We start from the raw sequence: 17,903 nt of genomic DNA, 5'->3' as shown, positions 1-17,903 counted from the left end.
ACCTTGGAGGGCCTGAGATGTCCCCAGAGAGGTGGCGCCTGACACCCAACCTGACATATAGACACAGAAATACAGGCACACACAGACACAAACATCCATTCCCACCCTCATGCTCTCATATGCACTCACTCCACACTCAACCAACGTGGAGACAGACATAAAGAGACGCTGTACACACGATCACACTCCCCAAGCGTACTCTACAAACCGGGTCTAGGTACCCTTGCCCCTGGAGGGGGGAACTGCACCCAGACCCAGGTGGTGTTACCCTTTTCCCTGCGGTGGGGGGAGGCAGACCGCCCCGACTCCGCAGCAGCAGGGAGGCCCCACACTCCAGACCGCAGTCGGACGGCCAACTCCTCCTCCTAGCCCCCCCGCTCCAGCAGGTCGCAGAGAATGGGGGTGAGAGAAGACTCCAAACCTCCCTCCACCCGCTCATTGTAGTGTTGATGCATGTGTGTTCTAAGGTGCATTTAAAACCCAGGAGGGCATGGAGCTACCTGCCAGAGAGCAGCAGGTAAGCGCATGGTCCCTCCTGCTAGCCCTCAATGTCTACGTGTATTTAACCTTGAGAGGTGGGCAACGACACCAGGGGTGGGGTGTACACCCTGATGGTAATTTGGACTCCGTGATTGTGCCCACCCCCAAGATCCTATATGTATGTGTAATGAGAGTGTGAGTAATGTGAATGTCTAAGTTGTGGGATAAAATTGAGGCAGAGGCAGCCAGAAGGGGACAGAGGGGGGGGGGGGGGGGGTAGCCTCCTCTGCACCCTGGTGACATACCCCTACTCCAAGGTCCTGCATGTGTGGGTGGTTGTGGTGGAGCGGGAAGAGGGAGGCAGCTGGAGATGGGGAGGGAAGGAAGGGAGGGGCAAGTGACCCCTCCCTGGGGCCAGCTCCCCCGCTTACCCCAGTAGGCACCCCCATACTCCGTGACCCGCCAGGGAAAGGGGGCCCAGGCCCATCCAGACCGGGCCCAGTGCAGCAGTGCCTCCCGGCCCCACAGAGCCCGGGACAGTCCACCCAACCCCACCGCAGAGAAAACTGCACCCACCCCACCATCCACTCATCTTCCAGACTACATAAGACAATAAACACCCAGGCTGAGATCTTCCTCCACCTCTCCTGTATCTCCCCCTCCTGCAGAGAGAGCCCCTGAGGAGAGGAAAGCTCCTGCAAGATGTGACAATCTCCCCCACCAGTTGAAGAGCCCCCCAGGTGGCTCGATGCACCGGCGGCACCCTGCTCCAGGGCTGGGCCCCCATGCACCCACCCGCCCACAACCCCGGCAACACACCAACCAGGACCCAAGCCCCTGAGGCCCGGGCCCCAGCCCAGAGACGGAGCACCCCCAGAACCTCACGCCCATCCCGGACCCACCCAGGGGCAGCCAGGCTACCAGGTCAGTAACCCACGTCCGTCAGCACAGACCCTCCCCTAGCCCTGCTGCACGCAGCCGCGAGGAAACAGTCACCTGAGAGCCAACAGAGCCCCTAACCGGACATGACCGCTACCCCGGGTTGAGCCCCCCACGGAAGATGCCTCCGGGGACCCCCCCGACGCCCTAAGCCTGTCCCTACCCCCACACCAATCACAACAGTGAAGGCGGGACCAAACTATGACCCTCCACCCCCTCTAGGTGATGGAGCTGATCAAAGGAGCCCAGAGCAATTGATCTGATGTGGTGGCAGAGGCTGTATCAAGACTAATGTAATCTAATAGATAATTTCTATATTGGTTAGAATTAAGATTATTTTTATTTTTCCAGTTCATGAGGACTGTTTTCTTGGCTATGCATAGGGCAGTGAAAACCATATGGGCTATATTCTTTTCTGTAGTGACATTATCTAAGCTGCCCAACAAACACACTAAGGGGGAGGTTGGAATGTTACATTTCAGACACTTCGATAAGTCTTCACATATCTCGCGCCAAAACTTCTGAACTGGTGGACAGAACCAAAGAGCGTGGATATAATTGTCCGGTGAATTGGTTTGGCAGTGTGAGCAGTTGTTGGTAGACGTAAAGCCCATCTTGAACATCCAATGACCTGTATAGTGCACTCTATGTAATATTTTGTATTGAATTAATTGAAGACTGGGATTTCTAATTAGATGAAAGGTTTTTAAGCAAATCTGAGACCAGAAGTTTAGGTCTAAGTTAACTGATAAATCCGCTTCCCATTTTGCAATAGGAAGTGATATTGATTCATCTGTTTTAGAAAGCATTCTGTATATTTTGGATAGTAATTTGGGGGTTTTAAGAGTAAGAAATTGAACCACACTTGGTGGTGTTTGTAGTTCAACTTGACCCGGTTTAAATTTCTTTTTTACTATGGATTTAATTTGTTGATATTCTAAAAATCTTTTCTTGTTGATCCCATATTGTGCAACTAGTCCGTCAAATGAAATAAATTCTGTTCCTTTTAGTATATGTTCTAAATATTTGATTCCTTTACCACTCCAATCTGAAAAGTTTATCATATTATTGTTTTGTAATATGTCAGGGTTGTTCCAGATAGGTGTACGTTTGCATGGGATTAATGAAGACGCTTTTTAGAAATTTTAGAAACTCCCACCATGCTGTCAGAGAAGAGCTGATGTTGATGCTTTTAAAGCATTCATGTCGTCAGATGTTTGAGCTGATAAATGGTAGGTCTGAGATCTCTAGATTATTGCAAAGTGCTTGTTCTACATCTAGCCAAGGTTCATCTAAGAGGGTATGTTTTAGCCATCCTGAGATAAACAAAAGGCAGTTTTTACACCTTTGGTCTTCTCCCAAAGAAAAGTTCACACTTCCTTGCTACCTCTTACAGTGGTTGAAGAGACAAAAGACTGTTCCTGTTGAATTGTCTGCTTCCCCCCAACTTCCTGAGATAAAATAATCCGGCTGTTCAATGGCATCAATGTGTGAGACATTGAGACATGCTAAAACCCAGTGGCACCAAGGCAATATACAATAAATAATGTGAGTAATACATAAATAACACTCTCTGATGATGTGAGTGAATGGAGCTCACCCAGCAGTATCTCTCTTTCTTTCATCTATATGCTTCTAATCATTTGAATAATGTATTTAAATACTATTCAAATTTCTATATCATATTTACTTGATTACACTTTTGATTCCAGTGTTGTATTGGGCTTCACAATCTGCAGCAAAAATAATGAGATATAGGGTACTGTTTTCTTTTACACATGGGTGTAATTACAATCTGTATGTCTGAAACAGAGCCCTCTTGTAAATCGTGAATGTTATTGGGACAACCTGTATAAATAAAGGTTAAATATATAGAAGTGGTAATGTCAATAAAACATTAATTCATTAATTACAATTTACTCTGGTTAACAAAAATAGATTTCCTGACACCTCGGAGTGCCTAGAAGCAGCAGGTACGCCACCTGTTGAAACTGGAATGAAATGAAACAAAACTTCAGATTTTGTAGTTTACTGAGTGTTTTGAACCTTGAAGATCCTCATTGTTTCCCTTCAGTTCAGCTTATAGTGAGTGAGTTTATTTTACGTCTGGTACAGTTTACTTTGGTATTTTTGCCTTTTGTTTTTGTTGCCCTTTTCACCAGCTTTAAAGCCATTGTTCTGTGTTGCAGAGTCATGTGTTTTGGATCCACACCTCTGCCTGCCACACACTTACACCCTTGACAAACATGTTACATAAACAATTTTAATTTTCTTTTATTGTTGATATTAATGTCACAGCATTTAGTGAATTAACAATGCTCGTTCAGATGTACAAAGGACACTACAAAGGACTAAACCAGCACCAGGTGAGGTACTTTCCAAAACCAAATCACATCAGTAGGCAATGCAGAAGGTGTATTTTTCTTGACCTCAGTGGAAAACGTCATCATATCAAGGAAAGGTTTATAATAATAATTAGGAGAAGAAAATTGATACATCTGGCGACACTTATTCTAGACTCCTTGGAAAAGATATATATAAATCTTATAAAGTTTGTATCTGTCTTGTGTGAAACTTGTATGAAAAGCATACAAGAGTGAAAACAGATATAAGATCCCTTGAAAAATTATATAATGAAACTTGTATGTTTTGGATACTTACTAAAACAATATATGAAAGTAATGAGAAAGTGGCCACTTTCATGAGTAAATCATATAAGTTTTTACTATTTCTTTTCCATATGGGATATATTGGTTTACTCCAGAATGCTCTTGTTGTGGTAATTCGTGCAAGTCATATGAATGAGAACAACCAGTAAAAATCATCACTTCATTACTAAGGAACATATGGAATCAGTTAGTGTAAAATAAATTCCTGAATCTTCCAATTTGTGACAGCTGAGAAAAGAAACCCTACACTGATGTATATTTATACATGTAGCCTATTAACAGTATTACTAATGTAAATCACATTATATAGAACCTTGATTAATATCACTTATGTAAGCTTATATTCGTCCTGCAAGGCAAAAACTTTACAACTTTCTTACAACAGCATGATGTTCATTGTTGACCTGAGTGTTTTGATTCATTCTTTTGGCTTTAAATCAGCCACATAAGGCTTGTTTTTCGTTTCATTACGTCTGCTTCTGGAGTCTGCATTTGGATTTGCTACACTTCTTTTCATGACATATTATTAATAATGAAAGCACATGTTAGTAGGAACATCTTACAGTATTACCTATAAACTACACAAACATGGGAGCTTCTTGATGAGTTGGTAGTTGTTCAAACTACTTGCTTGTTGTAGCCATTTCACTGTTTGGCATAGCACGGGGATTTTTAGTCTTTCTCAGTGACATCGCAAACCACAGGAATATAAAGAAACCTGCATCACACAAAGGAGAGAAAGTAGTAAAGACTGTGCCTGGTTACAGTTCGTTCATACACTTTACAAACATTCATGGCAAAATTGAAAGCAAGTATTTCATCTTTCAGCAGGTTATGCAGACCTTGCAATGAGTTCAGGATGCAGAAGAGGTAGAGGCCAGGAGTGGTCAGATGGCCAAAAGAGAAGAAGACCAGGCCCCAGGTAATGCCGAGCAGAGTGATGACTCCCAGCAGGGTACAAATATCTTTCTTGGCACGGTCACGGTTGCGCTGTCCAAACTGATTTGCCAAGCATAAAATGAAACATCCCATTATAGAACATCTGACAAGCAGCATGAGAACTTGAAATCTGTTTTATAACTCGTTGTCACTATTCTTATCTCATCAGGGAAAGCATGTCTCTTATTCAGCTTATGTAAAATTGTGCTCTTGAAGCTAACATGACTTTTAAATGTGTTTGAACAGTAACCACTAAAACTGCCTCCTGTCTAGTGAATGAGATCACATCTCTTTCAGTTTGTGTATTATCTTTAGACTCTTTCATTCGCTCATACAGCATGCTAAATGGAAGTTGATAACATACAAGCAAGCACTTTGACACAAGGAAGAGGTATCTCGCACACAGCGGTAGTAAGTAAAAAACAGTAAAATTATACAAATACTATACGATTCCAGTGCTACCCATCAGCCTCCTGGTAGATACACCTATGGTATAAAGTTGTAAATCCTAAGTGATTTTTAGAAAGGCTGAGCTCTGACATTGAGGTCAGTGTCACCAGGGTTTGAACTTGTCCAAGATTTTTAGTAGCTACACCTACAGTGCCAATTTCAAAACCCAATGTCACCCCATTATTGAATTTTGGCATTCACAAACTTGGGTGTCCATGCCATCCACCTCTCTGGCTATGTGCCCAACAGGGTGATGTCAGTACCCCATCAGCCTTTTATGGCTAAGGAGTAAAAAACTAATTTAGGCACAAGATAGGCAGTGGCCATTACACTGGAAGGTATCCTTTGAGGCAAATATTCTCAGTGAGAAGCAGGGAAAAAACATATTCCAAACTGTTCCAAAAAAGTCACACATGGGAAAATCAACACTAAACACTAGGAAAACAACATGTGTGATTAGCTGACACATTAAACACAGGTTACAGTAATCAGGCAATATTTCTAAGGACAGAAAATCGATAGGAATACACAAGGATGAGCATTTACACTCAGGAATAGTTTATACCTAACCCATTACACAATTTAGAAATGTACTAGAAGATGGATAAATGTTTATCAGAAAAACTAAATGACTGGTAACCCACTTTCACTTTATTTACCTTTAAAATAAAGATGCTACTGAATGTTTAACACGTGTTCCTTGTGGCCTTTTCAAAGGGATTGCCGATGAGAAAAATGTGGAGATTCATAAACTTTTCAAGATGCATTATAAAGATTTAAAGATTAACCCATACCTCTTTGACACGGCGGAGAATCAAAATATGCCAGAGAGTTGTCACAAATAGGATCACGTTAAAGAGGAACACCAAGCCGAACAGCACAACTGTAGTCAACACCTTCACCGTGTCATTAGTTATATAACATCTACAAAGAAAGTGATTACAGTTCATATTTTAATCTCTCACCTGCCCAGGTGATTTAGAGTCACATAGTAAGAGTGCATGTAGGTGGAACTACTGAGATTCAGAGTCAAATTGTGAGATTACATGTTAGGTTAAATAGGATTGTATGCCTTTCCCTTTTTAAGCTTTTATTGTATTGTATTATCAGAAACTCCAATGCACATACAAAACAGTTTAATTATGTTGAGGTGTTACATGCAATCACATTTGTTCCTTACATTGCAGTGCTGTTGGAGTTATAGTTGTCCACAACAGCAGGACCATAAAAACCTCTGTCTATGATCACCACCACTGACACAATGATCGCAGGAACTCCTGAAACACAAGAACCGAGCAGTCACTTAAATGTTATGTGACTGATAATAACAGCTTCCTGCTTAAATGGCTCCACTCACCCCACGCCACCACACTGAGTTTGAGCAGGTATCTCTTGATATAGATGTTGAAGACTTTGACTAAGAGAAGGTAGAGGTGGAATCCTTCCACAGCCATCCAGCTAAAAGTGGTCAGCAGAGAATAGTGAAGGACAAGAGCCATGTATAAACAGACCCCAGTGGGGGGCACTGCTGCCACTGTGGAACTTAGCAGGAAGTGCAGGTTGAGGATGATGAGAGAAATTGCAAGATTGATGTGGACCTTCATAGAAACATCTAGTCTGAGTGTTCTGTTAGACAATGGAGACAGAGTAAGTGGCAAATTTAGTGGTCATGTCATTGAAGAAAGCCATATCAAGAAGAAGGATGGGATGGTTGACAGAATTACTAACATAATAAACCAGAAAGAATTGCATTTGTTGCGAAAAGAATGTATTTCCTTTTATTAAAGTAATGAATAAATATGTAAATTCACAAAAACAAACAACAAACAAGACAGAAAGAAATGAGCAGAGGTTTGGTGAGAAGAGCCTGATACTAAATATGTGAGACGGGAGATGACTGACGAATGTTGAAAGAATATCATCAAAAAAGTTACCTATTTGTGATGAACAGCAAAACTGCAACGGAAAGGGCAAAAAGAGAGACACTACAACCAATTTGGGAAATATACGTCAATATTATTGTGTCCTTTTCTGACACATGTGGAGAAACCTGTGGAGAAAATACATATTTACATAAAGTTATCAATGTTTTTGTTGATTTACCCCCTTTCTTACCTGCCCCCCTGGCTAAACTTTGCTAGATCCGCCCCTGCACAGTTACCAGCCGTCAGCTACGTAGAAAAGTATCCTGGTGTAGAAAGTAATATTAAATAAATTCTAACAACAGCTTATCAAGCGTAAACATGCTGCTGTTGTTCAGCCGCTGGTTTCCTCTTTCTCGTGCAAAGTGGGCCAAAAACAAACAAGAGAGACGGACTCGCGACAGAAAAGCCGATCAGCCGATCATTGATCAGTTTCATGATTGAAGCAGCAACAGGAGAGGGAGGGAGAGAGAGAGGCAGTCGCTCCATATATCGGTTGTTAAGCTTAAGGTGGGAATGCTTTACAAACATTCAGAGATGAACTTACACACTTGCTTTACTTCTCTCTGGGATAACTTTCTAGGAGATGAAATGCCGGTTTGGTAGCGAGGCTCCAAATGCTCAACCAGACCACCGACAGGTCTCGCACGCCACAGCTGCTCTATCACGTGACGCATACTGCTCCGACGTGCTATGGTTATGAGCAGAGTTACGCCATGTCGTACGTTTTGAGGAGTGCTTTCGTGATATTTAATGGATCGGATTACATTTTTTATTTCTCTCCGATGTCCGATCCAGAAATTTAGGTCAGTATCGGACCGATACGTAATATCAGATCGGTCCATCTCTAGTAGATAGTAGATGGTTTTTTTTTAAATGATTGTTTGTTTTGCTATAAATGAATGGCTCTTGTATTAATATTTGTTTTTGTATATCCTGAATTCCTCTTTATATAATGCACAAGTCCAGTCTTACCAGGAGTACACCAAAGTACGTGAGATGGTTACAGGAACAGGTGACATTACTCTGGTTACGTGTCCAAAGTGTTTCACAGCCATCCTCACTATAACCTGGTAAGCAAAACAAAGAGATCCATTATAGTTAAGATGCCACCAATGAATTACAGTTCAACTTTTAGGTCCCTATTGAAACCATGAACCTCAATCATTCCTATTCATAAAATAACATATTTGTGTCACATGTTACTATTCATCACAAATGTGATTACTGGTTACTCACTTCCTGTTGACAAATTTAAGAATTGACAGGAGAGATTCTGGTTTTCCTGTAACACAATTATACTGCATGTTATGTTATGCATAACATGCATATATATATGCTATATATTTAGTCACATACACAATGCATTCCATGTTATTTAATACTATAATATGTAAAGTATGAATGGAATAAATGATGAAATGAAGTTGCACTTACATTTATATTTTTGGTAACCTCCATGGTTATGTTGACACGTTCACTTAGTCCTGATATAGATTTATTTTGTACCAACAGGCCAACTAGTTTTAGATTATATAGGTCACGTGCCACTTCAGACATTTTCTAAAATACAAGACACATTGATATTAATGGGAAGGTTTGTTTAAAACATGCATCATGTAAGATTTTTTCACTATTCTGAAGGGCTTTTACAGTATCCAAAGGAAAAAGACCCCCAGTGATGGTTATTTCTTACCGGTGTACTTAAATTCCTACAAGTTAATTTAAATTTATATTGATTTACATTTGGTGTATTGTTGTAAACAGTAACTGCAGAAGAGCATTCACTTTGCACATCTGGCATATTCCTCTAGCATATTGGCGTGAAGGACCAAAGAGTATAGTGACCAATTTTTGTTTTTCTAAAACAATAAAAAATATATGTATGTGTTTCTAGTGTCTTTTATTCAAAGCTTATGTGTATTTGTGGTTATTGGCAGAACTGCACAGACATAAAAAACTGAGGCCTGGTATTAATGTGAATAATGGAATTAATGGCAGCGACAAACTGATTTCAAGCCAAAGTGCTATTTAGAGGCAATATTTCTTTAATCTCTTTGGGATACAACAAACAAAACTAACCAACCATGGTAGTTAAATAATACAGTGTAAACAATAGACAGAATTAGTATAGATCAGTGGTCGGCAACCCACGGCTCCACAGCCTTTTTCGTCCTTATACTGTGGCTCCGCATGACTTTACAAAATAAATTATAATAATTTAATTAAAGTTAAATTTATTTGCATTAGTTCTTTTTTTAAAATTGTAGTTCTAAATTGGAAGATTAGTGTGATCTTGAAATATTAAAATAAAATTATTAACTTGTGTTTGAAACATGGAATGCCATCCTCAACACATAAACATGAAGAAATATGCATTCAGATTCATGACGATCTTCGGATACACATATGTATGTGAACTGCTATTTTCCACTATGAGCTATGTTAAAACCAAACACCGCTCATGCCTTACAGATGACAGCTTACAGTCCTGCGTTGATGAAAGTGACTTTGTTTGCTAGGTGAGCCCAATTAAAGGAAAAACTACAAAAGAAGGATATTCCACATTATTAAACAGATCACCATTTTCAAGCAATATGGGAAAGAAAAAGGATCTGTCTGCTGCTGATAAGCGTGAAATAGTTAAATGCCTTGGACATGTAATGAAAACCTTAAATAATTCATGGAAACTAAAGCGTGATCACCATAATGTTAGGAGATTTGTAGCTGAGTCAGAGCACACACAGGTTTGTGCAGATATAGGCACAACGAGGAAGGTTTCTACCAGACAAATACATCAGATTAAGACAGCACCTGCGGAAAGGCCATTACAAAGCAGCAAACAGATATTTGAAGCCACTCGTGTCTCTGGAACCCCACGTACGTCAAGGTGTAGGATCCTCCAGAAACTTGCAGTTGTGCATAAACCTTCTATTTGGCCACCCCTAACCAATGTTCACAAGCAGAAACAGCTGCAGTGGACCCAGAAGTATATAAAGACTAATCTATAAATAGTCTTGTTCACTGATGCATGCAACCCTGGATGGTCCAGGTGGATGGTTGGTGGACGGCCACCATGTCCCAACAAGGCTGCAACGTCAGCAAGGAGGTGATGGAGTCATGTTTTGGGCCCAAGTCACAGGGAGAGAGCTGGTCGACCCCTCTAATTAAGGTCCCTGAAGGTGTGAAAATGACCTCTGCGAAGGATGTGGAGTTTCTGACTGACCACTTTCTTCTATGGTAGGAAATGAAGAACTGTGCTTTCCACTACAAAGTCATCTTCATCTTGCGTAAAAGGGTTAAGGGTTGCCAACCCCTGGTATAGATGCTCTTAAAATGGAATGGAATGATTCTTATATAGTGCTTTTCTAATCTCCCGGAGTATTCAAAGCCCTCTATACAACATGCCACATTCACCCGATTCACGCAACAAAGGTCTTCTATGCTTCTAAGTACTTACTAACTACCATTGACACACGTTCATCGAACCACCAACCTTCCAATCAGTAGTTGACCTGAGCTACAGCCACCCAATTTTAACACATCTTAAACAACAGCTATTCACATCCTTTTCTATACATTTATATAACCAAGTGTAATGTCTTACCCTGTTAGTTTCAGGAAATGTAAACATGAAAAACACAATCTTGTTGTTTGGTCCAGCACCCAGTTTTGCTGGTAGTTGAACACTCACTGTGCTGTTGGGGAGAGGAGCCACGTCCGCCTATATCATCAGAAACAGAGCAAAACACTGTATGTAAATATTTTGCATCACTTGAGTGATGCAAATACTTTTGGTAATGTAGTGAATTTCAATCAAGACAGAAAAATGAAAAAATGCCAGCGAGTGACTTCATGTTTGCCACTAAGAATATTTTCTTTCTTTTTTCGTACCTTCGTGTCACTGGCATACATTTCAATGTGTTTACTGGCCTCTGGCTGGTACACGAGGACCACTAAATTGCAGAAAGGATTTGCGATCAATGTGTTTCCATTTAACTCTGTGTTCTGAAGAACCTTTTCCATGTTTATTAAGGACCTTAGAGAAAAACGGACAAGATAATATGAATCATTTTGATTTATAACTATTCAGTGATTTCATGTCATAGAACGTGTTGTTCTTGAATATAATTTAAATCTCAACTCTACTAATTCTTTATACTTTACTCTCATATAAATGTTAGATCTAAGAGTTTTTTTTTAAACTCAGAAACAGAAAGGAACACAGACAAAAAATAAATCATAAAAATGTAAATGTTTACGTGATGGTGTCCTCAGGGCCCCTTGAAAAGTTGCATGTATTCATCAAACAGAATTCAGCTGTTAAGGAAAAAAAAGGATACATATCATATACCCTCATATATATGAGAGTACTTTTTAGAGTTCCTTTTCTATGCTTAAGTGCTTTCTATATAACAGTCACACACTTTCATATGCCAATCAATTCATCGGAAAGCAAATCAGGATTAGCTTCTGGCCCAGCAACATGGAGGCAGGAATCAAACTACCAACCTTCCAACTAGCACATGATCTGCTCTACCTCCTGAGCTATAGCCTCCAACAGAGTTCAAGGGCACTTGATTCAGGGTTTTTTTTCTTTGTTTTTGAAACAGGCTTTTTAGTGTTGTAGCTAATGTACAGTCTGTGCTGTTTTCACTTCTGTTCTAGACTGTATATGCATCTGTAGCTTTATATTCAACAGCATACTGCTGTTTACCTTGCATTTACAAAGAGTTCAGAGAGTAACAGACAGAAACAGTCCATGTGAGCGGCAGACACTCATTTCATTACATCACATCCATACAACTGACAAAAGTCAGTTGTATGGATGTGCACTTTAAGGTTTATGAATCCCATAAACCTTAAAGTGCAGACTTATATCCTGAAAATTATCAATACTAGTCTGTTAACCAGTCAAGTTCCTAGTGGGTTTAAACATGCAGTCATACACCCCTTACTTAAGAAACCTGGCCTTGGTAGTTCTGTTATGTCAAATTTTAGACCTATCTCCAAGCTTCCCTTTTTAAGCAAGATCTTGGAGAGGATTGTACATACCCAGCTGTTGGATTACTTGAATGACTCGCAACTGTCTGAAATCTTCCAATCTGGTTTTAAGCCCTTTCACAGTGCGGAGACAGCTCTTGTTAAAGTTATGACTGACATTCTTTTTGCTACTGATCGTGGTAAATATGCTGTGCTTGTGTTATTGGACATAACAGCTACATTTGACACAGTGGACCTCGACCTGCTGATTTCCCGCTTACACCACTGTGTGGGAATTTCTGATTTGGCATTGTCATGGATAAAATCACATCTTTCCAAAAGGAGTTTTTGTGTTAAGCTGGGGCTGCCCACTTCCTCTGTTGCCCCTCTGCTTTGGGGTGTGCCCCAGGGATCTATCTTTGAGCCATTATTTTTCTCGCAGTATTTACTCCCTCTTGGTGCGATTTTTCGTAAACACGGAGTGTCATTTCATTTGTATGCCGATGACTGTCAGCTTTATTTGCCTTTTAGTCATTTGGATACCTCCCCATGTCAATCACTGCTTGACTGTCTTAGCGATATTAAATTATGGATGGCAAATAATTTTCTGAATTTTAATGATCGCAAAACGGAAGCAATTTTATATGGCCTGCATCGTTCTACTGATTCTCCAGATGTTGATTTTGGTGATTTGACCTCCCATCTGAAAAGTTCAATCACTAATCTTGGTGGTAAACTTGAGTCTGCGCTTACTTTTGAAGGTCATGTAAATGGGGTGGTAAAATCAGCTTTTTATCACCTCAGACGCCTATCAAAGGTTAAGCTTTTCCTTTCCAAACCCAATTTTGTCATGGTCTGGAGTCTGCGACTCCGTGTTTATGTTTAGTTTATTAGTATTCTGTGGTTTTGGTTGCCTTGGGTGTTTGTACTCTTCTGTTTCGTGGTTCATGTTCCTATGTTCTGTGTCCCCCAGTCTGTGTTAAGTTGGTGTGTTGTGTCATTGTGTGTATGTGTTTCCTGTTTTATTGTGAAGGTCTGCGTCTTATGTTAGTGTTTTCAGTTTGCCTCCCTAGTCTCGTCACGTAATCACTCCCAGCTGTGTTCCCCACCTGTGTGTAATCTCCCTGTGTTCTCTGAGTGTATTTAAGTTGTGTCTTCTGTCATGGTAGTTGCTGGTTTGTCTGTGTTGTTTCCCCTCGGTCTCCCTACGTCTCTCCGTATGTATTTCCCCGGACCTCCCTGCATCTTCATTTCTGGTTTGTGTTGTTAGTTTACCCAGTTTAGGTTTCCGGTTTCATGTTTTCCCACCATTGCTGTTTGTACCCACCCTTGTAAATAAATATTCACCTGCACCAGAGCTGCCGCCTTTTGGGTCCTTTCTACTACTCCACACGGCTTGCCCCGGCAAACCGTGACAAATTTGGAAACTCTTATTCATGCTTTTATCACCTCACGTCTAGACTATTGTAATTCCCTTTTAATAGGGGTTGGGTCGGACACCTTGTCACGCCTGCAGTTAGTGCAAAATGCGGCGGCACAATTTTTATCCGGTAGTAGGAAATTCGATCACATCACTCCGGTTCTGGCCTCCTTGCATTGGCCTCCCATTGAATTTAGGGTTCGTTTTAAAGTCCTTTTATTGGTTTTTAAATCTTTAAATGGTTTGGCTCCTGTCTACTTATCTGATTTGCTGAAGCACGTTCTTCCTCGCTCGCTCCATTCAGCTGAGTGGCTGTTGCTGTCGGGCCCTAAGTCATGGCTGAAATGCAGAGGAGACCGAGCGTTTTCAATCGCGGCTCCAATGCTCTGGAATAACCTTCCCCTCCATATTAGACAAGCGTCTATTTTTTAATGATTCTATGGTATTTTTAATTTGGTAGTTGTTTTGATCTGTGTTGTTCAGCACTTTGGTCTGCCTGGTGTGTTCTTAAAGTGCTATACAAATAAACGATTATGATGATGATGATGAAGAATGGTGATCTCAACAGTTAGTTAAAGGGTTAATGTCGTTATTGTGTGGTATTTGAATTGTTATCATATACTCTTTCTATTGCCTGTCAAATTTAAAAAAAAAAAAGACATTACTAGGAATCCGGCTGTACTTGGGTTATATTAGAATGTAGAAATCGACAATGTAGAATTATAAAAATGTATTAGAATGTGAGCACAAAAGGTCGGAGAAAAGCAAACAATCATCCAGCTTAAAGATTCAGCATACCTTAGCTGAATTCACATTAGCTCTATAATTATGCCCCACTTGGGGCAGGAGCTCGTCCCTGACCCGGAGTGGGCGGAAAAGGGTGCAGAGCCCACTCTGGGTTTGGGACGAGTTCCTGCCCCAAGTGGAAGAGTTTAAGTATCTCGGGGTCTTGTTCACGAGTGATTGGAGAAGAGAGCAGGAGATTGACAGACAGATTGGTGCTGCGGCTGCAGTGATGCAGTCTGCAATCAGGGAGCTGAGTGTAAAAGCGAAGCTCTCAATTTACCAGTCGATCTACAACCCTACCCTCACCTATGGTCATGGTAGTGACCAAAAGAACGAGACTGCGAATACAAGCGGTGGAAATGGGCTTCCACTGAAGGGTGGCTGGCCTCTCCCTTAGGGCGAGAAGTCATCCGAGTACAGCCGCTGCTCCACCACATCGAAAGGAGCCAGTTGAGGTGCTGCGGGCATCTGACAAGGATGCCTCCTGCTGAGGTGGAGGCATGTCCCACCGAGAGGAGGCCTGGTGGGACATATAAGTAACTGTATCATCAGTTCCTATGTTTACAGTGTATAAGGCCTCTTGTTTTCAGTCTTTCAGACAATAGCTGAGCATCTCGCATATTTTGCTTGGAGGTGAAACTGTTAATTGCTTTGATTTTTGCATTTTGTGATTATCTGGTTTTTGTTTAGATTGTTAGTTATTTTCTTCCACTTCAGTTTTTTTCTCATTATTTCTTGATTTTGTATTGTTTCCTGTTTAGCTCCATTAGTATGCTTGTTAGAATTTACAGACCATGATTCATTGTGTTTTGATTATTTATGCTAGTCACAAGAAGTGTATGGTATGTTTTTGCCTGTACTTCCTTTTCATCTGTGAGGAGGTCTTTCATATTTTAAGATGTTTTAATGGTGAGTTTACATGTATTGCAGCAGTTTGACAGTTTCAGAGAATTTATAGGCTAGCATTTAGACCTGCTTTATGCCAAAAAACAACAGTATTAAAGTAAGGGGATGTTCCTATACTGTTAGCAATAGGAATTTCAATAAATACATGGAAATACTTACTCATGATAATGTTTTTATGTGGATCACAAAAAGAACTAGGGTTTCCACAGATAAACGTTTCTGATGCACAGTTTACAGAGACCATGTCATGAGACACACAAGACACCAGCCACCAAAGTATCCCCCACTTAATCCTGTGAAATTGAGAAAATTAATCTATTTTTAAAAAAAGTCTCTGCTTAACAAAAAAAGGATGTTTGTCATGAAAGCAATTTACAAGCCAAAAGGAGGTCTAGGATGAAGACAAGACAAGAGATTGTGTTGTCTCTCATTTCAAGCAGACAGTGTTTATAGCTTTCATATAAGGTGACCCCATATACTTAAGTGGACGTTTATTATTGTAATTATGATAACAAATGACAACTATGGGTTTCCTTTTTTCAACCAAAAGCCAGTGGCTGCAGATGAGGTCTTATTACATAGCAGTGCATAAAACAATCTGACAAAACCACATGGTGTTATTAATCTATCTCATTCCATTTCATGCGGAACATTAGTGATAGACAGATATATTTTAGCAATGGTGAATCTAAGTCTTTAAAAGAGACACAGCAAAGAGCAAACACTCATCTACAGCTTTATGTGTTCGCACAAAACAATTTTGTGTGCTTAGTTAAATAGCTAATATATATTTTGCAGTCCCAATATTGATAATGAAGCTAAACATCTTTTTATGCAAAGAGTACCAAACCATATCCTACCTTTGCATGTTGCTGGGTCTCTTAAATAATATTATTTATACTTCTGAAATGAATAGAGAACACAGGTGATATGATGGTAGGAAAAAAGCAAATGAGTTAAACATGCTGAAAGTGAGCAGGGTAATGGGAAATGAAATAAGATGTAAATTACTGTCTGAGAGAGAAAGAGGAAGTGTTAACAGACAGGAGAGTAAAATATTCCCTCTGTTGGCACTGATCCTAAACTAAATACAGGCTGATGTCAAATAACTGAAGCAAACTGGAAACTGCATATGCTGTAAATTCTGTTCCCACACATTCAGCAACAGGTTATGTTTTTTAGAAGTTAGTTTATCTCAATTTTGAAAGCAATTCACTGGTCATATGTTTTTGTACAGTTGTTGAAATAAGCCAATAAGAGAACAAGTTACATAAAGATATATTCAATCTGGAAGAAAAAGAAGCTGAAACAAGTTCTCTGCAAAACATCAGTATCTTAATCCAAGTTTGATTGAGGGAAAAGGGCCCTCAGTTTGCACACTGGCTTGGCTTTCTACATCTATAAAATGCCAGAATCAACCTGACAGAGATGATATCAAACATCTTGTAGAAATGCACAAGGTTATTATCGTTAATGAAAACTAACGAAATAACGAAAACTAGAAGTGAATTTTTTTTTCGTTAACGGAAATAAAAATAAAAACAAGACTTTGCAAAAAAAGGAAAACTAACTAAAACTGTAATGAGTGTTAACAAAACTAACTAAATTTAACGGAATTTAGAGCGAAAATGTGTTTAGTTTGGGGCAATCATGGCTCAAGAGTTGGCAGTTTGTTTTGTAATTGGAAGGTTGCCGGTTCGAGCCCCGGCTCCAACAGTCTCAGTCGTTGTGTCCTTGGGCAAGACACTTCACCCGTTGCCTACTGGTGGTGGTTGGAGGGCCCGTGGCGCCAGTGTCTGGTAGCCTCGCCTCTGTCAGTGCGCCCCAGGGCAGCTGTGGGTACAATGTAGCTTGCCATCACCAGTGTGTGAATGACTGAATGTAGTGTAAAGCGCTTTGGGGTCTTTAGGGACTAAGTAAAGCGCTATACAAATACAGGCCATTTACCATTTTAGTTTTCATTGATGTGTGTGTGTCTAGGGTGAAAATGAAGTGTAGTTTCCAGGTTTTTTTTATGCTGTGTCTCATTATGCCAGCAGGTGGCAAGTACGTTAGTCGAGTCGTCTGTGTTGCTGCTCCGTCCCACGTAGAATCATGTCAGTAAAAGTTGGGAGAAATCGCCAGAGTCCAATTTTGGATTACTTTGAATATGATTATGTTTTAGATAAAGCAAGTGTCTTGTAGTGGAAAGAGACAAATTATGCAGGACATTTCTAAAGGGAAAAAAATCCCATAAACCTTAAAGTGCACTTGAAAAGCTTGTGCGAGCTTTTCAAGTGCACCTTAAGGTTTATGGGAGGCTAACATAGCTTACCTTGAGAAGGTAAGGGGGAATGCCCAACTCTCATCCCCAGAAACAGAAGCTAACCCCAGGCAGAAAAAAACACATCTGCACATAGCACATGAAAA

At 40.4% G+C, this 17,903-nt stretch overlaps 1 protein-coding gene across 1 annotated transcript; it reads right to left on the bottom strand.

Moving 5' to 3' along the window:
* Positions 1 to 3,682: 3,682 nt before the first annotated feature.
* LOC146718194 (adhesion G protein-coupled receptor G5-like) lies at positions 3,683 to 16,412 on the bottom strand. The gene is made up of 14 exons (XM_085433571.1): positions 16,355 to 16,412; positions 15,654 to 15,787; positions 11,662 to 11,719; positions 11,294 to 11,438; positions 11,007 to 11,123; positions 8,837 to 8,962; positions 8,639 to 8,684; positions 8,375 to 8,469; positions 7,412 to 7,527; positions 6,835 to 7,103; positions 6,658 to 6,754; positions 6,272 to 6,401; positions 4,931 to 5,087; positions 3,683 to 4,806 (listed from the first exon to the last, which is right to left on the bottom strand). Exons 1-14 carry the CDS (start codon positions 16,360 to 16,362, stop codon positions 4,712 to 4,714), a joined length of 1,593 nt encoding a protein of 530 aa, XP_085289697.1. The 5' UTR covers positions 16,363 to 16,412; the 3' UTR covers positions 3,683 to 4,711.
* Between the last annotated feature and the right edge of the window lie 1,491 nt (positions 16,413 to 17,903).

Source organism: Copadichromis virginalis, linkage group LG1, assembly GCF_057382275.1.
Source record: "Copadichromis virginalis isolate Kocher_CV1m ecotype Utaka linkage group LG1, C_Virginalis_male_GT1.1, whole genome shotgun sequence".
Lineage (NCBI taxonomy): Eukaryota > Metazoa > Chordata > Actinopteri > Cichliformes > Cichlidae > Copadichromis > Copadichromis virginalis.
Note: the sequence above shows the minus strand (reverse complement) of the source record. Positions and strands in the feature narration are given on the sequence as shown.